At 36.6% G+C, this 25,092-nt stretch overlaps 1 protein-coding gene across 10 annotated transcripts in view; it reads right to left on the reverse strand.

The window, feature by feature from the left end:
• BNC2 (basonuclin zinc finger protein 2) overlaps window positions 1–25,092 on the reverse strand; it is a 346,571-nt gene that overhangs the window by 93,341 nt on the left and 228,138 nt on the right. For all 10 annotated transcript variants that reach the window (XM_063423714.1, XM_063423713.1, XM_063423711.1 and 7 more), the window contains one exon: window positions 16,743–16,978. In XM_063423714.1, the coding sequence (XP_063279784.1) occupies window positions 16,743–16,978 (236 nt within the window). The remainder of the gene's footprint in view (window positions 1–16,742; window positions 16,979–25,092) is intronic.

Below are 25,092 nucleotides of genomic sequence, written 5' to 3' on the forward strand. Positions count from 1 at the left end.
GTTCCAGTTTCTACTTAGGAAATAAGTAAAGCAGAAACTGTCTTTGTCCAGCAGTTTAAAAAGTAATGTAGCAACTACCTATGTATCACTTCAGAGCACCTCTCCAAAACAGTAGCTTTGTTCATGGGACCTGACTTTTTTTGCCTTTACCCTAATGATTTCCTGTTCACAGACTGCACCATGCCTACTGTTAAGTTCCATCTACAGAAGAGGATCAGGTAGCAGTAAATTCCCCAGTCAGAGCTTCATAGGAAGGGAAGCACATTTTTCTCAAAGAGAAGGGCTTAGTATTTTGCTATGTAGAGTAATGGTGTAAAAACGTAATCTTTTGTAACAAGGGGCAACCTAACTCACCTGTATCTTCCCTCCCCTTCCACTATATACCTAGATGATACGTTCAGTTGTCTTTTTGTACAGAATTCTGGAGGATGGACACCACTGAGGGTACTACTTTTTACTACCGTAAAAAGAAAGAGTAAGACCAATTTTTTAGCATTAAATGGAGGTGCCCGCACACATATAATAGCTCAAACAAACTCCAGGGTTACACTTTCAGTGAAATCAACATGGCTGAGTGAGACCTGACTTAAGACTTTTTATAAGGTGCCTCAGCTGTCTGTAGCAGACAACATCATACTTCCCAAAGGCAAGGCTTGCCGTGCAGTCAGCGATGAGAGGGGACAATCGAGCTGCCTGGCGCTGGAACCACCAGCGCAATATCCCGCAAGTCAGGAATGTGAAACAGCACAGCTGCTGGGATGAGTGAGTAGCTGAAGGAGCTTATGTGAGCTTCAATAGCAGGCCTGAGCAGTGCTCCGCTGTGAATGACAAGTGATGGGCCAAATCACTGGGGAGCTACCGATGAGTTATTAATGGTGACAGGTACACTACCTGGGAGACAGGTTGAGAGGGGAAAAAGATTATTTATAAGTGAATAGTTAACAGCTGTACCCACTGCTAAGCATTACATGGATGCCACAAACTGTAGAATTCAAATCTTGGGTTATTCAAGCACGAACAACTGCCTGTCACCAAACTGCAACGCATCGGTACAAATTAAGGTGGGAGAGACGAGACGAGGCTGGAACGATGCCTTGTAGTAGGCAATGTCATCACAGAGTGCAGATAAGAGCGAGAGAAGGACTGAGATAACCATGAGGTGAAATATGGTGCTTAATAATAATGATGAATTTGCAAGAACAGCTTTTTAATTTTTCCTGAAGGCTTTTGGAAGAGAACAGATGCTGAATATGTCCTGTACTGACATGAATAAATGGGGGAAATATAATAAGCAAAAGAAATATTTTAAAAGAAGTTTTCTTTTGAAATGAGAAGTAATATATTTCTATTGTGGAGATAATTTCTTCTATCTCCAGCCCCCTCCCAAGTTTGAAAGCCACGTTGTTAAGCTTATAATATAATGTTCTTACAATACCTACAATAATACAGTCACCTAGTTTTTTCCCAAAGGAATGAAGCATTGTAGTACTGAGTATATAATGAGTGATCTGAACAAAAATCTTTCTAATCTATTTGTCTTGTATAATTCTGCACCAAAAGAAGCAGGGAATACAAACCAAATAAAACCCTAAAACATCCAAAACCCCTCAAACACACAAGCATGCCCCCATCAGGAACTTGGAAACGCTTTCATAATGCGAACATAATAATGAGAGAAACTGTTTTTGAGTCCTTACCTATTCCACTGCAAAGATATGTCTCTGCAGTAACTGCTTACGTACAAGAAAAAAACCCTAAGAAATAATTTGATAGCTTTTTTTGTGTGCTTTTAATGCAGTAGGGCAGTTAAATACCTGCAAGACCAGCCAAGTCCCAAGACAATAAGCTGGTGGTTCACTGACGCACGAGTTTGCACAAAGCACAGGCAGGAAATCACTCACTGGATATCTGAACAGAGACATCTTTTCCCTGCAACAAAATATGCCAAATGACTAATCAAAAAAAGAAAAAAAAAAAAAAAAGATAAAAAAGAAACAAAAAAAAAAAAAAAAAAAAAAAAGGAAAAAAGAGAAAAAGGAAAAAAAAGAAAAAAAAAAAAAAAAAAGGAAAACATTACCAAACTAAATACTTAAGCTTAAAAGTCTAAAATTCCATTTTTCTCAAAACAGAGTCTCACACAGACTTCAGAATGGTAAAGAAAAGAAAAGAAGGCTAGCCAGCAACCACCACCAGCTGGGCTCCTCCTCCAAGGTAGAGGGAGAAAACAGTTTATACGTATGGTTACTGCCTCTTCTCATTTTTATGCCATAGGGACACTGTGCTCTTGCATGCTCTGGACGAGGGAGATATGTGAACCAGAAAGGTTCACACATCACAAAGCTTTTAAGTCTTTAAAATATAACGGTAGAAACTGATTCAGCATTGTAAATGTTTTCAGGTTTTAGTCCAAATCTTTCAGTTTTGGCATTCCAAAGTGAACTTCACTAAAAGACAAATAGACCTCTGCATGTGTGTGTTGGGGGTGGATGTGATACTAGTCAAGCCTACTCATTACTTGCTGTCAGATATTCATAATATTTAATTATTTCTCCTTTTCTGCTTCACTCTGGTTCTTATGGAGAGCTACTATGATTCCTCAGTGTCTGAACTTCTCACATTGTGAATCAATACTTAAATATATAGTTAAATCAAATGAGATAGTTACATTTTATCTTAACAACTGATCATTAAAGTGATTTTATTAAATACTATGCTTTGTGGAAACTGCTTTTCCCACAACTTTTGGGCATAAAAGAAATAATGTCATTTTTAAAGATTTAGTAAGAGATATGGGAACCGAACATTAGTTGAATTTGGCATTAGTAACCTTCTGAAAATACTACACTGATATCCCTAGATATTGATTAAATCCTTTTTTCTCTTCCATCCCACTGTTAGTTTTTTTGCGCTTAAAAGTCACATGCTGGAGGACCTAGTCTAAAGGCATAGGAAACATAAGTCAAATTTCAGAGAGTGAAATTTGAAAAGTTAATTCCATATGTTTTACTGTCAAAAAGCATGGAATTTACAGTGAACAAGGTGAGCTTAGTTTTGATCTCTACATTTCAATTAAATAATGCCTTACTGCACAAGTTTTTCCATTAGTTACAAGCAATTTGCCTCTACATGTGAATTTTCTTTCTTGTATTCATAGATGGAAATTGAAATATCAATTTCTTTAATTTTTCTTTAGGGGTAGGTCTATGAATTTAGAAGCCTGTGTTCTGATACCCAAGTTTGCATGGAGATATCAGTGCCTATTACTATCATGCCCAAAAAGTAAAATACTAACTTATTGTTAAAAACTGTAAATGCAAAAAGAATAACTTAAAAGTTTTGTTGGCTACCTTTCAGCAAAAACAAGTAAACAAAGTCACAAAAATTACTATAAAGCTTATGGTGCAAATTATGAGTGTGTTTATTTTTTATAAGTTTACATTATCTACCATGTCATTGGGTCAAAAGTAATGCTTTAAGGATTATACAGAGCACTGTACTTTTTCAGCTCCACACACCAAGTCCATCCACCAAAGCAGATCTCCTTTTTTTCCTCCAAACAAAATGCAGTACTATTTGTTTTTTATGGATTCATTTTAAGTTCTTGATTGACACAAAGCACAAGCTGCCAATAGGAATAAAAGCCAGCATTCTAGGAAGGAAAGCTGATTTCTAAACATGCCAAAGTTTGTTGGAAATGTAAAATTCAAGGACTTTTCCCTTCCCTGTATTTGATTCTAGATGTATTGTGCTCCTCACACTACCCAGTTCATCATGAAATAAGTACTTCACCCATTTCTGCAAGCCTCCTCCTCATTTTCACAGAAGGTATTTGGTAAACGATGTCCACACGTTTCAAAGGGAACAGAAACTCATACCTTAATTTGTTCGTACTATGTAATCAGGTTAGCAGGCTAGTCAAAGTCTTGGCTCATTGTGCAGCCAGAATTAAAGAGCTGTGCTCTAGGGTGGCCTGGAGCCACCTAGCTAGAGGAAAAGGAATTGGGGATGCAGCAGCTATCCATAGCTGACCAACAGACACTGGGGAGGGGTTGGTGTGGTGGGAAAGGACCTTGTGCTCACCATTATTTTTTCATCTACCCCACAAAATTCCATCTTGGGGCATGGAAGAAAGAGCAACCTGTACCAAAGAAGTTAAGATCTTACTTTAGGGAGGCTCTGGACATCATGGGAAATGTCAAAACTGATTTAGAGACCTCAAGATGAGAATCTGTTTTATTAGTGAATCTCCATTTGTATAACATGCCATAAACAACCCACAGCTTGGTTTTGAGATATATAATACATGTCTGTGCAGATGGAGTCCACTCCAATGAAAACAATCAACAATAAAGTATCTTTAGAAGTCTACAATTTTTAATTTAAAAATACTTTCTTGTACGGTTCTTACAACCTGCTATTCATTTCTTTTCAAGAAAATGGCAGTACTTACAGGAAGAGAACTGTTACATGACCTCAGCTGACTTACATACATTCACTGAGACCTCAGTTCAGAAAAACATACAAGCATATGGTTAATGTTAGACATGTGAATAGAAGATTGTTGAAGTCAAGGGTACTAATAGTATAAAGTTAGGTAGTTCTTGTGTACCTTGCTAAATCAGCAACCACTTTCTGACAGTGTCTGAGCAGTTCTTCAGGTAACAAATTAAGTTTGGCTTCCTATGGCTTTATCTTGCTACAATAAGCTGAGAACTCTTTTGGTTTGCATCTTGCTAACTTCCTTCTTCCCTGCTTCTCTATTTCTTCTCTAGTTTCTTTGATGCCTCAAAAGAGATGTGTTGCTTTTTCTTCAGTATCTCTCTCTACTACCTGGCACATTCACAAAGCATTAAAATACCTAGATTTTGAGGACTTTCCTTCCCATCTCTTGAACTGATCTCAAAAAAGTTATAAAAACTGTTGTTATGCATGTCTTGATAATTTGAACAGCTAGATAAAGGGAAAGAAAGAAAAAAAGAAGTAATTTCTATAGTACAGTAGCTGCTGAGATTCTAATACAGTTATCTTTTATGAACTGAAGGTAAACACTCTGCCGAAGTAAAAATGGGTACCTTAGTAAGGAACTCACAGAGTGCTACAGTATAATGCAGACCGGTGGTGGGGGAAAGCCTTACAGACACACACCTAAAAGACTGATGTGACTAGTACTGGAAATTTGTACTGTATTATGAAGTTATTATTCAGGCATGGAAGTATATGTATAATTTCATTTTGAGTTTTCAGGTTGAGGAACTTCTCAAGCACCTCAAACTGGAGGTTTTAATTGACATTAAAATTCTTCAAATGTACTTCAATGCCTATAAAACCTTCCATTGCACTGACTTTTCTCTCATGGTCCAAACATTGATACAATAATCAGTTCTATACTAAGGTACTATATTTTCATTGGACTATTTCATCCTGTAGATTATTATTCACCAAAAAACCAACAAACAAAAGAAACTAAAAAACTTTGAAAAAATATTTTTAATATTTTTTTCTGTAACTCCAGAAAAAGTGAACAGTTCAGATTACTTGTGTCAAAATGTTTCTATGAGCCAATGAGAGAGCTAACTGCATCTCAGAACAACAGATACCCAGATATCTTTCCAAATACCAGAGCAACCTTCCATTTAATAATTGCTAAAGGACAGTATTAATGCCACACGCAATAACACTGCACTATAACACAGCAACAAAATTAGCAACCTGACATACATACAGGATCACAAGACTGTACACCTCATAACACACCAAATTCCAGGGTTTGAAAATATATACAATGAAGTGCTGAGACACTCTTTCAAGATTCATCTCTGGCTCATCCTGTACAATCAGTTTGCTAGCCATATGTGTCTGGAAGAACACAGGGTTGTCATGCCACAGCCCCCAAATGAAGACTGGGAGTGACTAGGTCTGAGATGGTATGATCATCATAATTGCCTTCCATTCTATCTCTGGACAACTCCACATATTCCCCCAGAGAGCTTCTTACATTCAGTAACACCCAGGTTCTCTGCAGGCTCACAACAATACAATTCTGTGAGCAATCTGCTACAGACATTATTAATTCCTCACTCTTTTTCTGCCAAGAAACATATCTCTGCCTCCAACTGTGGCAGAAAATGAATGTCATGGGTCTTATACCCATTACCTCACAACCCTTTGAGCCTACAAATGAGAGAGAAGAGCTCTGTTTTCTTACTATGGTACTGTTTGAAATGCTCCTGTCAAGGAAACCAGTTCCCACATGGAAAGAAACCAAATTAGTACTAGTTAAATTCTTTAACCCCAAATTTACTTTTATTTTATGAAATCCTTTCTAAAAGAGATGGGTTGGACAAAAGCATTTCTGTGGATCACAAAGCATTTCTGTGGATTACATACTCAGCATGAACCGAGCCCAAGCACTGCCCTAGCTACTTCCAAATAGTCTGAGAGCTTTTAATGGAAAGCCTGGTGAAACATAAGCTACATTAAAAGCAATCTGGTGAGTGGTCTTATTTCTTCTATTCCTGTTTGTCAGGAATACTATATGTCAACTTGAACACAACTTAAGGACACCCAATATCAAGAACTGGTATATGGATAAATATGTAATTATGTTAATTCTACTACCATGTCTACATCACTTCTCAAGCTATAGCGACAAAAAACAAATCCAGCAAGCTGACATATACTGGGCCAGCAGTTTTAATAATCTACTTGTCCTATAAGTGACTTCCTTCTATGCAGAAAACTGCCAATTGGTAATGGAGGTTTCCACACCCTTTTTCCACACCCCTTTCAGTAGATGGAATGCAAGACTCCAGGGTACAATCTGGCAAGATAGATCACCAAGAATCCATCAAGACTGGATAGATAAAGACATACTTTCTCCTACTACAAAAGGTAAAAATGAACTAAAGAAACAAAATCTTTCTTGTCTATTTGCTAAAAAAGATTATTAAAAAATAAATATTTACTGAAATTACTGTTCCAGTGGTGGTGATGTTTCAGAATTTGACTAAAAAATAATCATAATTATGCATTCTATTTCATTAGAGGATCTCAAAGCACTTCATAAACATTAATTAATGACATCCAATATGAATTGGGATGATTTGAACATTTTGTTAAAGCTGTGGGGGAGGAGAAAAAATCAAGCTGAAGCATAAAGAACTTGTGCAGCAAGCTAATATATTAGAGACAGTAGAATAATACACACTTCCTGGCTTCAAGTTAAGTATTCAAAATTCTAGTACATGGTGCAAAATGGCAGGCAAATCAGAGAAGATGTTTCAACACAGGAAAGAAAAGTAAATTTCTCAATTAAAATATAGGAGTTCATCTTCATTAGAATCAAAATGTACCTTGATAAGTAAAAGGAGGTTGTCTATCTACATTCAACGCTGTCCTCTTACTGCCTAGAAGGCAACAGTAAGTGTTAATGACATTTACCCCTCCTAATACGAGTCACTCACATTTCACTGTTATTCCTTGTTATTGCCCAGGACAGGCACTAGCACCTCATTGAAAGATCAGTGCTGCAGGGGAAAAGAGTCCCCTTGAGATCCCTTGGACTTCAAGGAAAACAGTAAATCAACTGACACTGGACATATGACAAGTTTGATACTCTGTGGTCCTTCTTGATTCCTAAGTATCTCTGGACCTCAATTTCCTAAGTGCCTGAAGTCAGGGCTGACACCTAATCAGACAATCAGAATCACACCTAAACTCAAAGCAAGAGGTTTCTAAACTAGAAAAGAAGTCTTAAATCTATTTAAGTGTCATGGTCGGGACTCCATACTCTCTAATTGAGTTAATCTCCCTTGATGTGTAGCTGAATGGTTAATATCACAACCTTATTACCTCCAGGACCATGATTTGAATTCAGCCCAAGGTTCTCTGCAAAGAGAGTAGTCTATAAAAAGCAGAAATTCTAATCTCTGAGCTGCTTTTTGTGAGAAGAATGATGTTAATTCCTTGGATTCTTGGCACAACCCATTCCCCTCCACAGGCACACACATATTTTCCCTTCAATCAATAGCTTCGTGCCCTTTTGCTTTCTTTATTTTATAACAGGTCACTGCATTTCTTACAAGAAAATTGAGGTGAACAGTAACCCCAAGATCCTGTCCTCAACTCAGTGGTCATATTTGTTTGACATAGTGCAGGATATGTTCCGGTAGAGGCTTCAACATGGCATCGTCAACAAGAAAAGTGATTTTCCAAGCTACAAGGAAAGCCATTCTCTCCCCTGCCTTCATCCACAGAGAATCAATCTCAAAATCAGACATTTTTGTCAAAGACACACACAATCAGACACTATTAGAAATACAAATATAATTTATAGATTGTTAAAGTACCTGTATATATACATAAATGTACACACAGAGACACACAGAGACACACACAGACACACATACACACATACATATTTGAAGGAAAAAGATCTGTGATCATAAATGGTTAGTAGAAATTTAACCACATTCTGAAGCAAGAAAGCTGGAAATAGTTTCCTTCTTGACTTACCTGCCAAGACCCAAGTTCAGGGTTCTGTTTCTTCTGAAATGCTTGATGGCATCACTCACACCTAAAACAGCCTAGGGAATGAACTGTTCCTCCAACCTCCTTTATCCTTCACTCTGCTTTGGGTGTTTGTGATTTCATCAACTATCACAAGACAGGCACAGGATCATGAACTCAAGCCTTGGCAGGTGAAGAGATTTTCAGCTCCATTTTAAAAAGCAAGCACACACGTCCTGGCACACGCCTGACAGACCTTCAGTAACAGACATTTCCATGCTCTGCAATCTATTATGTGTGCGAAACTGTACATCAGTGGGATCACAGCTTCTCACCCCTAGTACTGTAAGCAGCCAGTACACACTCCAGATAGGACAAACACACCTGCACAAAAATCTCTCTCTTTTTCCCTTTTTTTTTTTTTTTTTTTTTGACTGACAGTCATAAATGTTTTCCATTAAATGGCCACCTTTACATTTCTGAGCAATGTGAAGTGCTATGGCTATAAAGGCTAAGTATTTCATAGTGGTCATTAGGAACTAGCATGATGTATACTGCCGTTGATCACCAGGGGTTATACAGCCCTCTGCTTCATTACCCTTGCAAGATGCAAGACACAGAGCAGCAATAGCACAGCTCTCCAGCTGCACATTGGAAAACCCAATGATCTTTGCATTTGCAATGTCTCTTACTGAGACATCTGTTGTCACGTAACTTGTCCTGGTGGCATTCAGAACTGTTATCAAACTCTCTGGACTTTATTTTTATTGTTGCTTGGTTAAAGTGTGAACCATGATAAATATCCTCATGTAGTACCAGTGAAATCAGTAGTGTTACTATTAGAGGTACAGCACCAAAAACATCATAGGAAAGATAGTGCAGATACAGAGAAAATCTGAAAGTACTTGTCACCACAGAACAAGTGGCATTGCTTTGCTCAAACACACAACAATGCTTCCCACTGGCTCAGCAGTTGTGCTTTGTTTTCTATCTCCCTCTCCAGCTTTTTAAGGTTTATCTGAGCTTTTCCCACCCTCTGTTTAGGGTAAAGACAGAATAGTCACATCTAGATTAGAACAGCTAAGAAGAATACAAAAGAGGAAGGGGCATAGAAGAGAATCTCTGTTCCACAGAAGTGTAGGGGAGTCATACTAAACTGACACACAGAGGAAGAGAAACTCTTCCAGAGTTTCAAATATTAGCACATAGTGATGCCATGAGAGGAATAGAACAGGAGATGGACATCTAACGGATCCTTTTCATTTTCTTGCACTAAAGAGGCAAAATTGGAGAACAAGGGGAAATGAAACTAAGGTGAGGCTGAAGAAGGGAAGATAAACAAGTAAAAAAGGGGAGAATTTAGGAGGCAATGACAAGAGAATAAGGAAGTGAAAAGAGAGGGAGAGGCTCAAAGAGCAAGAAACAGGCAGAGCACATACAAAAGGGACACTTTTAAATCCTGTGTGTACTGCAGGACTAGATGTCTGGATAAATGTTACCCAGCTTTGAGTCTTGTTTGCTCTGGGGGCCACTGTTGAAAAACATCAGAACTAAAGAACACACATGAGTGTTAACAATAACTATGGGGAAGAAAAGAAAACATGACAGAATTTTATCTAACAAAGCCGAAAAAAGATATTATGCTGTAAAAGAGTAACAATTTTCATTATCAAGTAATTAAATGTGGATGGCAGTTATTATGGGTAACACAATCTTGTATGGGAAAGACTTACATTGTACTTTGGCTTTGTTAAAATCTTTACCAGATAAACTTCTTAACCTTTATCTGCATCCGTTTTATAATTTTTTCTTTTATAAAAAAGGCATACTACTCATACAGGCATGGAAACACTAGGTGACTGCTTCTTAAAAGGCATGGAAATCCTCCAGTGGCCACAGCTAAAAAAGTATAAAGTATTAGTTAAGGTGTTGGCAAATAGACTGATGATGAAGCAATGCCAATAAAATAAATACAAAATCTTCACAAACAAATTTTGTTTTTATTATTCACATGTGTAAATGTCAATTAACATTTGTTGAGTTACCACAGTCAACTGTTTTTCTTTTTTAAAAATAATTTAGTTGCCTATTTATTTTAATTTTCTTTAACAAATAATATAGCGAACCACCATTTAACAGTTGTTCTTGTTGTGAAAGATAAAAACAGTAAAATCACCTGACAGCATTTGGGAAAAAAAAAACCTGACAGAAATTTTATGTGACTCATGATTATAGATAGCTACATTGAACTTAAAGTATGATATCATCACTACAGCAATTGGACACTCCATGTCTACCTTGCAGAAGTTGACATCAGACCTTCTTTTTCTTGTTTGTTTTCTTTCTAATGTTTTTTTTTGTTTAAGCATCGAAGGCTATTTGACAGCCTGTAAATGAAATAGTCCTTGCACTTAGGTTGTACAGCAAAAGTTCAAAGATCTTAAAAGGCAAGTGATTTCAGACAGAAAAGCTAAGACTCTGTAAAGTCCCTAAAAGAGATTAGAGAGCAATGAACCCATTCTTTTCTGAAATCCTCCACAGACAAGCCAATGGTGGGCAAAATTTAATTTCAAGAATAGTAAAGAAATGTCTATCTGTGCATATGGTTAATGTTTAGAAGGTGAAATGCTAGGGGATTACTTTGAGAAAGAAAAGAAATTAGGAACAATATTATTAAAGCTGTTCAAGTTTCTTTCTTTGGCCCCTACCCAAATATCTTCATTTCTTCTGTATGTATAAATGGTATGCATGAACAAACTGGTGGTGGTAAACTAGTACAGAAACCAACTTACTCATACTACCAAGAGAAACTATGTTTTACAAAAATTTGAGAAACTGTTTGTCAAATATAACTGACAGTATCACTTATATATAGGCTGATACATATATATCCATATATGTGAGCATGTAGCTTGACTATTCCTATGGCTAATTTTTATTTTAAAATCTCAGAACTGAATTATTCAAACAGTTATATGTATATAATAATTTCAAAGTGTTTGTTTTAGTTAATAGGATTTTGGCTTTTTGAAAAAAATGTCTAAAACTGTCCGCACCTCCCCACTCTCTGCCCTGAACCATGTGTACATTCTGAGAGCATACCTTAGCTGACTTCTTGCTTAACAGTTGTGTTAGGACTATAGAACAAGCACAACAATGGAAGAGTAGACCAATTTTCCCAAAGCAGAAAATGATACCTAATAATTTTAGATTTCATCATTTTTTGGCATTGACTTTGCTACAGAAAAGGCTTTCATTTAAGATTAGTGATTCCCCATGCAATGTCCCATATATGAACTTTTGTGAGTGAGTCTCCTTTTGGACCTATATAATACCCATAGTCTTCCAGCTGGCTTTAGTTTTGACTTTGTTCTGCGTTTTTTATATTTTTTTAATTTCTCATAGCTGTGTGCGGCACCAGAGAGTCTGGCAGCTAAGACCTTGCCTATAAGCTACTGACTAATCTACTTTTTTCAAGGGGACGATGATAAGAATGGAACTCCTAGGTCTAGACCATTTTTGCTAATTCTGCCAATGCTCTATTCTGTGCCTCTGCTTCCTTCTTTGTGTTGCAAAGACAATATATATTTTCCTCTTTTACACTAAGACAGTACAACTATCTGACCACAAAACAGTTGAAAAAGTGTTGAACTGTTACTCAAAACACTGTATCATTATTTGCACAGAGTCAGTTTATGGCCTCTAAGTTCTAATTATACGTTTACATGTGATTACATGTAATCACATGACTTTTGCAGCTGGACCAGTGCAAATCTGAATGCCCCAGCTGTTCACTGCTAGTGGCATAATTGCTCTCGAGCTCTTTTCTCTCAGAATAATGAGCGCTAACTTGCGCATGTTTAGAAGGAGGATTTTTCTAACCCGGTTTGTTTAGAGAGAACACGGCTAGGGAGCAATTACACATGTAGCTACACTAGCAAATGGATGGGTAAAGCATTCTCCCCAGCCCTGTGATCTCTGGTGCATCATAGAACAGCTGGAAAAGTTACCTCTTCTCTCAGCTTAGCTGGAATTAAACCAGGGTTGGAGACTCACAGTTGAGCTATTCTTTACCAAAAAAGCAATGTCATTACTCAAGAGAGCCACTAGTCACATACATCTTTTTGAGTAGCATGTGCCATATCTGACCCAAAACACCTACTGTTTTTCACAAAAATAATTTCTTGTAATTTAAAAGAGATGTGAAGTTAAGTGTTCCCATAAGAGAAAACTCACAGGCTCACTAACCACATACAGGTTGACACCAAATACAATAAATTAGTTCCTTGAGACAGAAAAAACAAGCCTAAAATCTGAAGCACTCTGAAGTCCTGTGGAACAAACACAATCCAGAATGTCCCTCTATGCCATAAAGTTTTTTTGAAGATCAGTTCTAAAGATGAGAGAACAGCTCCTCTGCTAAAACATTAATACTGTGACAGTCTGATGAGATTGGTTACCAAATAGTCACTAACATTTCATTGATAGTATCTATTCACTAGAAACTCAATTTATTGCACAGAGGCCAGAGAATCTTGCCAGGTCTTAATGCCTTTCAGCCATTACTGGCAATAATGTGACTGTGCCCAAATGTGAAAGCGGGTGTTATCAAATTACCTCTGTGGCTTCAGAGTTCCTTGACTTCCTGCGCTCTATTAATGCATCCACAGAATGAAGGCATAAATACTGCATTTTTCTCTGCCCATTGCTTTTTAATTTGCTATTTGGAAACATTATTAGTCAATGTGAAGGTATTATAAATAATCCCAACCACTGTGCAGCGCTAATAAACAACCGTTTTCCTCTTGTTTCTCCAGTGGAGCAAACCACAAGCTTTTTCTCGAAAGTTACAAGGAAAAAGTTGTGAGGTTTCCAGAGGTGTTGCTTGTTTGGTTGGTTTTTGGGGTTTTTTGGCTGACTGGATGGTTGGTTGTGGAAATCATCTTACAATAGTAATTGATTTTGAGTAGACACATCTACCCTACCCCTCAAAACCACCTCCATTTAGAGAAAATGTTAAAATATTTTAACACTTCCATCATGTTGAGGGCACATTCAGCATAGATGGCTGTCTTAGACAATCCCAAAGCATAAAACTCCAGTTTTGTGCCAGTTTTACAAATCTCTTGCACGGTGGTTAATTAATGAACACTGGAACTTGAACCTGGATAAAATATTCTGGAATCTGTTACAACCATTACCTTTTCCTATTCTGCTACTTCTCTTAGCCCTTGCTACTAAGCTTCCTGTTTTTCCTCCCCTGAGGAAAAAACAGGAGAACAGTGTTATACACAATTCTATAGTGTTAAAAGTGTAAAATATTATTTTTACTAGATTATGCTTCTCTAACTACACTACCATAGCAAACCTTTTCCTATGGATATATATTTCTGTATCTGATATACAATGAGAATGTATGAATGTATGGTAAATTTCATAGCATTGACTGGATTTAGGAGATATTATAGGTGGGTTTAGACAGACAAGTTATAAAGAACTATAATTCCTGACTGAGAGTCATATGTTCCTCAGTTAACTGCATGATAGCCTATCAAAAATCCCATGGCTGGTGATACTCTGGATGAGTTTTTTTGGTACTTGATACTTTTGATACTCCTACAGGAGTGTGATGCTTACATTTCATTCAGAATTTTCTGTATGTAAAAGCTGAGTCTGAAAGCCTCAAGCAATTCTTTGAAGTTTCAGTCTATAATGATAAGCTTCACGGAACAATGTCTTTTGCTCCAAGGAGACACTACCTATATGCACTTGTACTGTGCTAGTTACCACACATTTCCTTTCAAATTTCACTGCATAGTCCTTTTCTCCTTTCTAACATATACCTTCAATAGAGCTATTTTTAAAGAAGACATTTTTATTATCATAGATTTAATTAATTTTCCCAAGGTTTTTCTGCATGTATGTTTTACTAATCATTTTTCTTTCCTGCCATATACTGAGTTTTCTAGCTTTAATGAAACAAAATGCATTTTTCGCCTAGGATCCTGTGGAGATATTCAAAAGCCATCTGTACATTGTCCTGGACAAACAGTTCTAGGTGGCTCTGCTTGGACAGAAGGTTTGGACAAGATGACCTCCCTTTTAACCTTGACCAGTGTGTGATTCTTTGAAATTAGACAGCTAAATTAACAGGGATGCTCCACTACACACCTACCATAGGTCTTCATTCACTCATTAAGAAAATCCACAGTCCAGTGCTAATGAAGTCAATATGTGGCAAGTCTGTAACAGCTGCCCTTAACTTTCCTGGATAATTATTCTCATTTAAATGGCATAATATTCTATATACTGTTGTTGAATATACTAATGGTGAAATTCATGCCTTAGGTGCTACAATGTGACTGAGTTTTAGCCAGAAATCTGAACTGTGACCTAATGGGGTATTACAGGCCTTTACACCTTTCAGATGTCACAATCTCAGTCTATATAAACATCTAATTATATTACAAACCATTCTTGCACATATTGAGATCATTCCAAAAGATAGCTAAAACAAAATCAATATGAGCGTGATTCAACAGCCTTTAAAACAAGAAAAGTACTGATTTTAGTCAGTCCTCTTGACTGTAAGACACACAGATTTACATTCCATGCTTGTAATATATTACGCCTAATTATTAATCACATTTAGTAACCAGCAAATTTCTAACATTATGTCTTAAAAATTATGCATTTTTTTACATGTATTACTTTACAAATCAAATTTTCTTCAGCCCTCTGGATTGGTAGCATTCAGAATCCAAGAATCTAAAATTTGATGCAATATGCACATAATCCCAGTACATATCTCTGTAGTTATCTCTCATGTATCCATCTTAATTATATATCATATGTAAAATTTATAAACACATAACCATACATTTATATCTTACAAACATCATAGATATCTACTGTACAAATATGATGGATTTTATGTTCATTTTAGACTGGTAATGGAAAATGAATTCTGTTGTATTTGAATAGGTGTAACACTTAGCCTTTACGAAATAGATGCCTGAGAGAATACTGGAGCAATTAAAGAGCTCTATACCATATATGTCCTAACAAGAATAAAAAGATTTAATTATTAAAGTATAAACCTTTTTTGTTCACTTTCTCAAGGACTGTTTTGCAATTCAGTATATTTTTCTGTGAAAATCCCAAATACACAGCATTTAAGAAAATATTTACAAGCACAGAAGGTGAAGTTTTCTATAGGATCACAAAAAGCTAATTTACTTCTTTCACACAAAGTACGGAAATCTGAAGAGCAATTAAGAGAAATTAAGAAATAGGAGCAATTAAGAAAGTCAGAATTTCTCAGAGCAGGTATAAATCTCATATTTTCAATAAAGTTCTAAGCATGCTAGCATTGCCTATGAAAGTAAAGTAATGAATCAGCAACTAAAATTTTCAGTTTTTTAGGCATGTCTGTTTCAATAACTGGAAGAATTCTAGATGATGAAGAGCTCCTACAAAGTCAGTAGCAATTAAGAGAATTCAGAAGTATGTAGTATTAGGATATTAACCAGACATCGTCTCACAAAATGCAAAAATTCACTTTGGAACTCAATAGATTATGATTTTTTTTTTAAGTAAGCAACTAAAAATATATATTATGATGATACTTATAAAGTAAGCCTGTCCATTTTTCTGTTAAACGTATTTTTCTTTTGACTGTTTATTTCAACTAATCTGCATGCAACACTTTATTTAAAGCTATGTTTCAAAAATGGCCTTATAAAAAGGATTTTCCTGTTTACACATGAGTATACCTTCCAATATAATCATGATCACAACCCCCATTTCATCTATACATTTTTAAGTATCTTTCTAAAGAGGGAAAAAAAGGGTGACAGAGCTGCTGACTTGCATCTTAGTTTCCCAAGTCAAACAGTAGCCCTCCAAAACTTGCCAGCTGCCTTTGATGGCCAGATCATGCTTGCAGGTAGCTAACCTCAGTATTTGCAGTATTTAAGGCATTTCCTACCATAAATATAAGCAAGTACAAATAAATACTATGGTATGAAGGCACCTGTATTTTTTTAGCTTAAGAAAAATTGAATATTTTATTTTGCCAACACCATCATTAGGCTTCAACATGCCAGACTAAATTCACTTCATATCCTTCTACCTCTATGGGTGCACCATCACCCAAACATGCATGCTACATCCATACATCAACAACAAATCAGTTAACAGGGTTTGAAAACATGCTTTGCTTTATTTCCTACCTGAAGAATGTAGCCTCGAACATAGTCTCGAAGAGTCCAGCCTAAGCCATGCAGAATATGCAACACCTCCTCTTGTTTCAGTACACTGAAGAGTCGGTCAAGCAGGATCTTCAGTCTCACAGGCACAGCCTGAGTACCATAGAGCATCAGGCTGCTGATGTCAAACACAACATTGGACTGCACAATCTCCACTTGGGTTGGGTGGTAGAGATGCTGAGTACTAAGTTTGTCCAAGGCTGAAAGAAAAGGGGTCAAGTATAAGGAAAGTGCAAAGAAAAGACAAGAAAACAGCTCCAAAGGGTCATGTATATACATCACATTTGGCAGATACACATATTTTCCAGAGAAATATCACCTGGATAATTCATAGGAACAGTCACAGAATAGTTTGTGTTGGAAGGGACCTTTAAAGGTCAGCTAGGTCACTCCTCTGCCTTGGGCAGGGACATCTTCAACTAGATCAGGTTGCTCAAAGCCTCATCACACCCTATCTTGAATATTTTCATGGATGAGGCATCTACAGCCTCATTGGAAACTACTCCAATGCCTCAACATTTTTGGATAAATCTCTTTTATATCTAAATCTACTCTCCTATTTTCAGCCTTAAAGCCACTTAAAGCCACTACCTCTTGTCTGATCAGTACATCCCCAGCCTTTTGGTAGGCCCCCTTTCAGTACTGAAAGCCCAATAAGGTCCCTGAAGAGCCTTGCCCAAGCTTCTCTTCAACTTTTTCCCTGGCTGAAGGATCCCAACTCTCCCAGCCTTTCCTCACAGGACAGGGTCTCCATTCCTCTGATCACCTTGGTGGTCTCTTCTGGACTTGCTCCAACAGGTGCATGTCTTTCCTTTGCTGAGGGCCCCAGAGCAGGGGTCCTACTGCTCCAGGTGACATTTCACTAGAGGGGAGCCGAGGGGCAGGATCATCTGTCACACCCTGCTGGCAATGCTGCTTTTGATGCAGCCCAGGGTATGGTTGGTTTCTGGGCTGCAAGTGCACATTGTCAAGTCACGTTCAGCTTTTCATGCACTGAAGCTCTCCAGCTCCTTCTCTGCAGTGCTGCTCTCAGTGAGTTCATCTCTCAGTGTGTACTCATGCTTGGGATTGCCCTGACTCAGGTGCAGCACCTTGGCCTTGCTGAGGTTGAGATGGGTCCACTACCTCAAGCTTGTCCATGTCCCCCTGTACGGCATCCTGTCCTTCTGCTGTGTCAATTGCACCACTCAGCTTGATGTCATCTGCAAATTTGCTGATGACCTCACCATGTCATCGACATAGTGAAGATATTAAACACTACTGGCCCCAGTATGGACTCCTGATGGAGGCCAGTCGTCACTAAGGGATCATTTTTCACAGAGGCAGTCCAAACCAGCCCTAGTTTCCAAAGGTCACAAGTAATTTTAATTGCTATGGCAGAAGGGTTCTCAGGTGAGACTCAGACACTACAATACTCATAGTTCAAGAGGAATTTATGATTAACTAATGACCAAGACTGAAGAAATGCTGAATTGAATGGGACTTAAAGGTTTGATACATAATCTCTAGAGGGAAAAAATAACACAAATACTCCCTAAACTCCAGTCTTTTAAACATGTTAAAACTAAGGCCTCTGATTTACTCAAATTTTGATCATGAATTCACTGCTACTAGAGCTGGCTAGTTATTTTCACCTGGCTTTACAAATTCCATGTTATTCACTGTGATTTGAATAATTCTGAGATATGGAGAATTTGCAGGATGAATGTAATTCTTATCCCCTTGTGAAGTTAAAAAAGATGGAACTGCATATGGCATCATGTATTTTTCTGAGTATCAATGCTTAAATTTAATTTTATTTCTACTTTATGAACTATGTTGCAGCACCTAAACTTCTCTCTGCATTTTTAAACAAAATTTCTAAGCATTTAAAATAATCTTACAGGGACTTCTCCTGTACTTGGTTTCTTCTTGTCTGGTGGCCACTAGAGAGTTCATGTACTCTTGATAAATTGCTTTCTTACATCCAGAGCACAAAGGCCCTTATCATTTCCTTGCTGGCTTCATTCAACACGTTTACTCCAAGGACTACATTGTCAAAGAGTTCCGGTTTCCTCATACTTCATTTCTTGCAACTGAATTGTCTGATCTTTCCTATTCTAGTGGCTAAGTCAACTTTGAATAAATAGCTTTAAATATTAATTTAACATTCAAACAAGATAAGAAATTGGCAAGCCCAGGGACTTTGGTCCTACGTCTCTCCACAGGACATTTATAGTGCAGAACATGAAGAGTGGGATTTTTACTTCCAAATCTCTTCTTCCAAAGTACTTCACCTATGTAGGCTTCATGATGTGGGTCTTATTTTTTTACAAGGTCTAATGAATGAGATTTGATTGAAGCAGCTTAGACAGGTTAAATACTCTCCTCCCACCCCGCATTTTATGTATGATCTTTCTCTAAGATGGTTATTTTGCTACTACAATAACGAATGTTAAATGAAAGTTCTCAGCTCCAAAAGCCAAAGAAGATTGATATTTGTATTCTGCAGGTTGGGCAGTACGTGTGGTTATATATATACATGTGTACCTGAGGGACTGATCAACCACTTAGAAGAAGTAAAATAAAGTTTTGGTTTTTTTTAAATACTAGCATTACTCAAAATTAGAATGGTGTAAATAATATTAATTTCAAATAGATACCCTGTAAGAACACCTTCTAGCAGATTATTCAAATTATTGAGCAGATATGGATCATCCTAAACTTTTCAACTTCAGTCTTACAGAATGAGAATAGGGTCCAAAGAAATTAACTGCCTTCCCCAAGTTTATGCAAATTTAGACCAGAACCAAGACATGAATGGATATTTTCTGTATACTTGATGCTTTTTAATGACTAAATCATACTGTATTTATAATATGTCCTAATATTTGCTTTTGTTTCTCTTAACATTAAATACCATGCCTGCAGTGAGGAAAAACAAGTTCTTCTATCTAAATAAGACTTGTCATGCTGAGGAAGTTAAGACCATTATTCTGCTGTAAAGCTTTGTAAAGGTTGAGGTGGAATGGAAGATGGGAAAAAATTAATAAAGTTGTTTTAAATAACAGCTGACATAAATTTTTGTAAATCTAACTATTCCATTCAACTGCAACATTCATTTTTTAACAGCATGATAGACATCTATAGACTATAGACATCTGCTTCTTGACACACATACAGACACACACACGCACCTACACAAATACTAGTTAACATGATATTGGAACAACATTCCAAGTGACAAAGATATTATCTCCAATTTTGATTTGTGGCCTTATTATGCATATTACATGATAAACAAGCAGTGAATTTTATCTTTTTCAAGTACAAGTCAAGATACACAGTAAAACATGGAATTTGTAATACAACAAAACATACATTATTGCATGGGTGCATAAGGACATTTGCAAGCTAAAGACAAGGCTCCTGCTACATGAAAATAAAAGAATCGTAAATTAAATGAAAGGAAACATGGTTGTGTCCATATGGGAAATAACAGTACTGTAACATTCTGAAATTCTTCTGAACATTAACTATTGATACCCCTTCAAATTGTCAGAAGAATGAAGATTCTCACTCTAATTTGTAATTTATAAAAATTTTGTGTTTCTTTAAAAGTATTTCTCATTTTTTCTCTGGTACCCTTAATGAACTAATGCCAGTATTCCAGGTGGATTCAAGAAACCATTCATGTTGATATACTTTTTCAGTTAAGAGGTTAGGAAGGACCTATCTCATTGGCTTTATGTTAAGACAGGAGTATTAGCTTCAGCCTTCTTGAAAAATTTCTGATTGTTCTCAAATCTTTGAGTAAATAGTTGAATTCTGCTGTCCAGAATTGCCCAAATTATTTCATGGGGATAACAGGGATAATGAGCATTCCTCATCACTTTCTGTTCTAAACTATTGGTTTAATCTATACATGCTAATGAACAAGGAACTGTTTTACAGGTGAGTACATTCAACAGTATCTGCAGTAGTTTATGATTTCATAAGCACTTAGGAGGTTTCAAGACTAAATATGCTATACAAAAGAATGTGCTCTATCATACCTTAAAAAGTGACATAAACAGATGTCTCTTTATTCTGAAGTTAACAGTGAGCGAATATCTGAATAAAGCACACATTAGAAGTCCCTTCCTAGTGCAGCATGAGGTATTACTTATACTTTGTACAGTTCCAGTAGGATCAAAAGTTCTCCCATACATTTTTGAGACATTATAGTTGTAACAAGCAATCTTTTCCAAAATCTATGATGGGATCAGTTATGTACTTAAACTAAGAAAGGTACCTTTTCTTAACAGTGCAATTTAATTCTTAGCACTGCCCTGATAGTCAGTTTGATATTTGATAATTCATTATATGTAAAAAGTATTCTCTGATACGAGAAGAAGAGACCTAACTAATCTTAAAATCACATACTTGCTGAGAAATCAAAATTTTCATGGGATGGCATTAAAATACCTTTGTGTTTTATTCTGATAACAGTCATTGTCAAGTAACATTTCTGTGGTGAAAGCCCAGTTTCAAGTACTTCTTTCAGAAATTTAAACTGTTGAAAAGGAGGAGGGGGGCAGAAAGGATTGTGTGGAGGACATTAAAGAAGATTGTCTTCAACAATGAAAAATTAGTAACTGTACAGGAATTAGGAATCTTCCAACAATGTTTTTCTAACTCTGAAGTATCAAGTATGCACCATAACAATTGAGAACATTTTAGCTGGAAGGGACCAAAAATTACCATCTAATCCAACTACCTGAGTACTGCAGGGCTGATCATCAGCTAAACCGTATTGAGGGGGTTGTCCAAATGCCTCTGGAACAGGGAGTGTCTTGGAGCATTGATCACCTCTTTAGGAAGTCTGTGGTTTGAGCATCCCTCCCATTAAAGAACTGTTTCCTAATGTCAAGCCTGGACCTCCCCATGCTGGATTTTTAGCTTCTTGAATAGTAAACAAAAGCCCCCTAGATTTAAGAGAGACCGCTCAGTATAATCTGAAATGTCAAAAAAGCTTTCAAATAGTTTCAATGTCAATCTTCAGATTACAGCCTGCAATATTCTTATAATGTAACATTAAAAAAAAAAACCAAAAAAACCCACCAACCCACACAAACAAACAAACAAAACCAAAAAAACCCCCACAACTTTGGACATCTTTGCAACAAATCAATAAACAAACTTTTATTTTTATGTTCCATTCATAAGGTTTTTGTTTTGGTTTAGTTTGGTTTTTAGTGCAGTAAAGTAGGGAGGGGAAATGTACCTTATTTATATTTTACTGGAGTTTTGAGACTGTGTAATTCAAATGAATTTATGTACAAAGGATACATTAAAACAAGGCACACCTTCATCTTGAATTTCAAAAGATAGAAAACAAGAGATTTTTCTTTTCATCTATACTGTGTCCAGTTTACAGGCTCAGCTCTGCAAATTTACACACTGCCCTTAGACACTTTCTTCTCAATATGCAATGAAAAAAGGTCAATCAGATTAAAAGCCATGCCTCTGAGCAGACCCCATTTTTGCTAAGTAAAAGAAATACAGATATGCAGTGATGAATTTTGTATTTTAGAAGTTTCATATTATTTTTTGAATAGCTACAATAACAGCATGACATTCTGCCTTTACTGAATAGAAAATAATTTTAAATATCCTAGTTTTAATGCAATTGGAGTTGTAAATACACTTACTTCTTGCTAATTTCCTGATCCTAGATAAGTATTTTATTAACCTGAGAGGAATGAAAAGTTCTAGGGTGATTTTCCTGGCTGTGTATCTCAGAACACCACAGAGAACAGTCTGCAGGTTGCAATAGGGCATTACAGATCTCATTCCATTTCAGTTTTAGTTTTGGCCTCTCCAATATAACCTCTCTGGATTTCCTGGCATACTCTCTAGCCAGTTTCCAGCTTGACAATGGGGAACACTGTTGGAGTACATACACACATATAAATGATGATACAAAATTTTACAACCATCATCTTCTTTCTAGATTACTAATTCATTCAAGGACAGGAAGATGAAAGAAAATAATATATAGTCTGTGTCTAGACAATAACAAATAAAGAGCTTTCCAGAGATTCTTAAAATCTAAATAACTGGGCCACTTTTTGCAGCAAAAGAAACTAGAATTAGAAGACAGATTAAATATATAATACAAACATAAAATTATTCTATCATACTGTTGCAACAATAGTGTGTTGAGTGTGGTAAAACAGATACAGTATTATTAATGGCAATGTTGAGCACTGTAGTTTACTCATGATTTTAGTGGTTAACATGAACAGCATCAAATTTTCAGAGTCCAAGATTTTCTTCTTTTTTATCAACCACAGAAAAAAAACCTAGCAGATCCTTAGTACTGACTAAAATGCTGGAGGGACTGGTTATTACAACCATAAGAGGCAGTCTAAACTTGCCTCCCTCAGTATGCAGATTTAATACCACCTCCAACATGGTGTAATGTGGTGAATTTTGAAGGCAGAAAAAAAATGCTCCTCAAAAATACCATGCTTAGAAAGTGAGTAAGGACAAGAAAAATTTTAACTATCTATTGAACTCCAGTATTTTCATGGTGTAGGAAATCACCCAATTCACTCCTAGAGCAAGAGAGTGGGGGACGTGAACACTTATATGAGTGGGTGAACATCCTGAATCAGTCTGAATACAAATTTCAGCTACAACATAGCATTCTTTGGTAATCTCTTTTTCACTTCTCTCTTCAGTCCTTTCACAATTAATTACATATAGAAGATAAACGTTCACTAAGAAAAAAATCATGGAAGTAGAGTAGGTAAAGAAATTCTGATTCACGGGCATTCATTTTTTGTAATGCCTTTTATTGTATTTTAAAAACCAATAATGGAAACCATTTGCCAAATGCACTGAGTCTCTGACAGAGGGACACATATGTGATCTGCTAATTTACAGCTTGCATGTACAGATGTTCACACTTAGTAAAAGGCTTCTTAATAGCATTTTAAAATTAAACATGTGTTGATAATAGGTGTTCCAACCCCAAACAACACAGCAACTAAACTGATATATGTTTTCATGCCTCACCATGCCTCGTGCTCTAACAAAAACCCCCCAGCATTTCAGTTGCATGTACACAAAATAAATGTTATTAAAAAAAGACTGAATGAAAACTTTCATTAATTTTTCTCTCTATGATCTGATTCCAAGTTAAAATATCTAGAATGCTACTAGGTTTATGCAGCCGAAAGCACAACCACAGTTTGTTCACAGACCTTACTTGCTGTCTGCAATTTTTTTATCCCTTTACAAAACTTTGAACCCCATCCAGCTTTGACACACTGCCTCTTCAGTTAATAACTATCAAGTTTCCCCTTGTCTCCTGTCTACTTTTCTTTGAGGCAATTGCGCATTCAGCACCCCGAGATAATAACACACATCTATATGATAAAAGCAATGGCATTAATGTAATTGTCTGTCTTTCTCTCTTTAGCCTAATCTTTTTTTTCCTTCAGTTTTGACTGCCTCTGTGACACCTGTTTTTGTCTCCTCTGATCCTACGACAGGTTTTCCGCTGACAAGGTTTTTGCCTGACAGAGATTCTGCCAGACAAGAACATAATAAAATATGAAGAACTGCTTGTCAGAGTTTCTGCCAATGCTCACATGAAATGGAGGGGGGGGGGGGGGGAGGAAAAAAAAAAAAAAAAAAGAATCCTGACCTTTTTTTTTAAAGGGGCCTTATGCTAGTTGCTTTTGGCCTGTCAGGAAAACAGTCTCCCTGGCCAATTCCTGCAAGCCAAACAGATCTTCCTTTTATGTTTTCTTTCTTTAGAAAAACATTTTTCTTTGATAGTAGATGTGGTTGCAAGGGAAAAAATAATAATAATAAAAAAAAGGGGCAAAAGAAGAGCCCCAAATACTTTCTCACAGAAATTTAGGTTAAATCTACGTTTATGTAATGATACCTCAAATGCATGTCTTTGATCCAGAGCTGGCCATCTAAATTAATAATAAAAATAAAATGGTTGGTTTTTTCTACCCCCTTCTTTTTCACAACTTCTGTGTTCAAAGGAACATGCTGTAAAGAACCTTCATCCCATGATTTAGAAAAATGTCTGGGCTAGAAATTTCCTGTATAGGCATACTGAAGGAATGAAGACACCTGATTATTGGGACCAGGGAAGGGAAGATGAGACAGAGCCTCTTGTGTGGGCTTTGGACCTTGTAGTACTCTTCATAAGTATGTGCATTGATGCCTACGTAAAAGAGGCCTTCAGCTGATTAGTCTGATGATTAGTGATGGAGAAACACATGTAGATTAATCATGTGAGCATTCCAACACAGCTGCTTTTGTG

This window comes from Prinia subflava, chromosome Z (genome assembly GCF_021018805.1).
Source record: "Prinia subflava isolate CZ2003 ecotype Zambia chromosome Z, Cam_Psub_1.2, whole genome shotgun sequence".
NCBI lineage: Eukaryota > Metazoa > Chordata > Aves > Passeriformes > Cisticolidae > Prinia > Prinia subflava.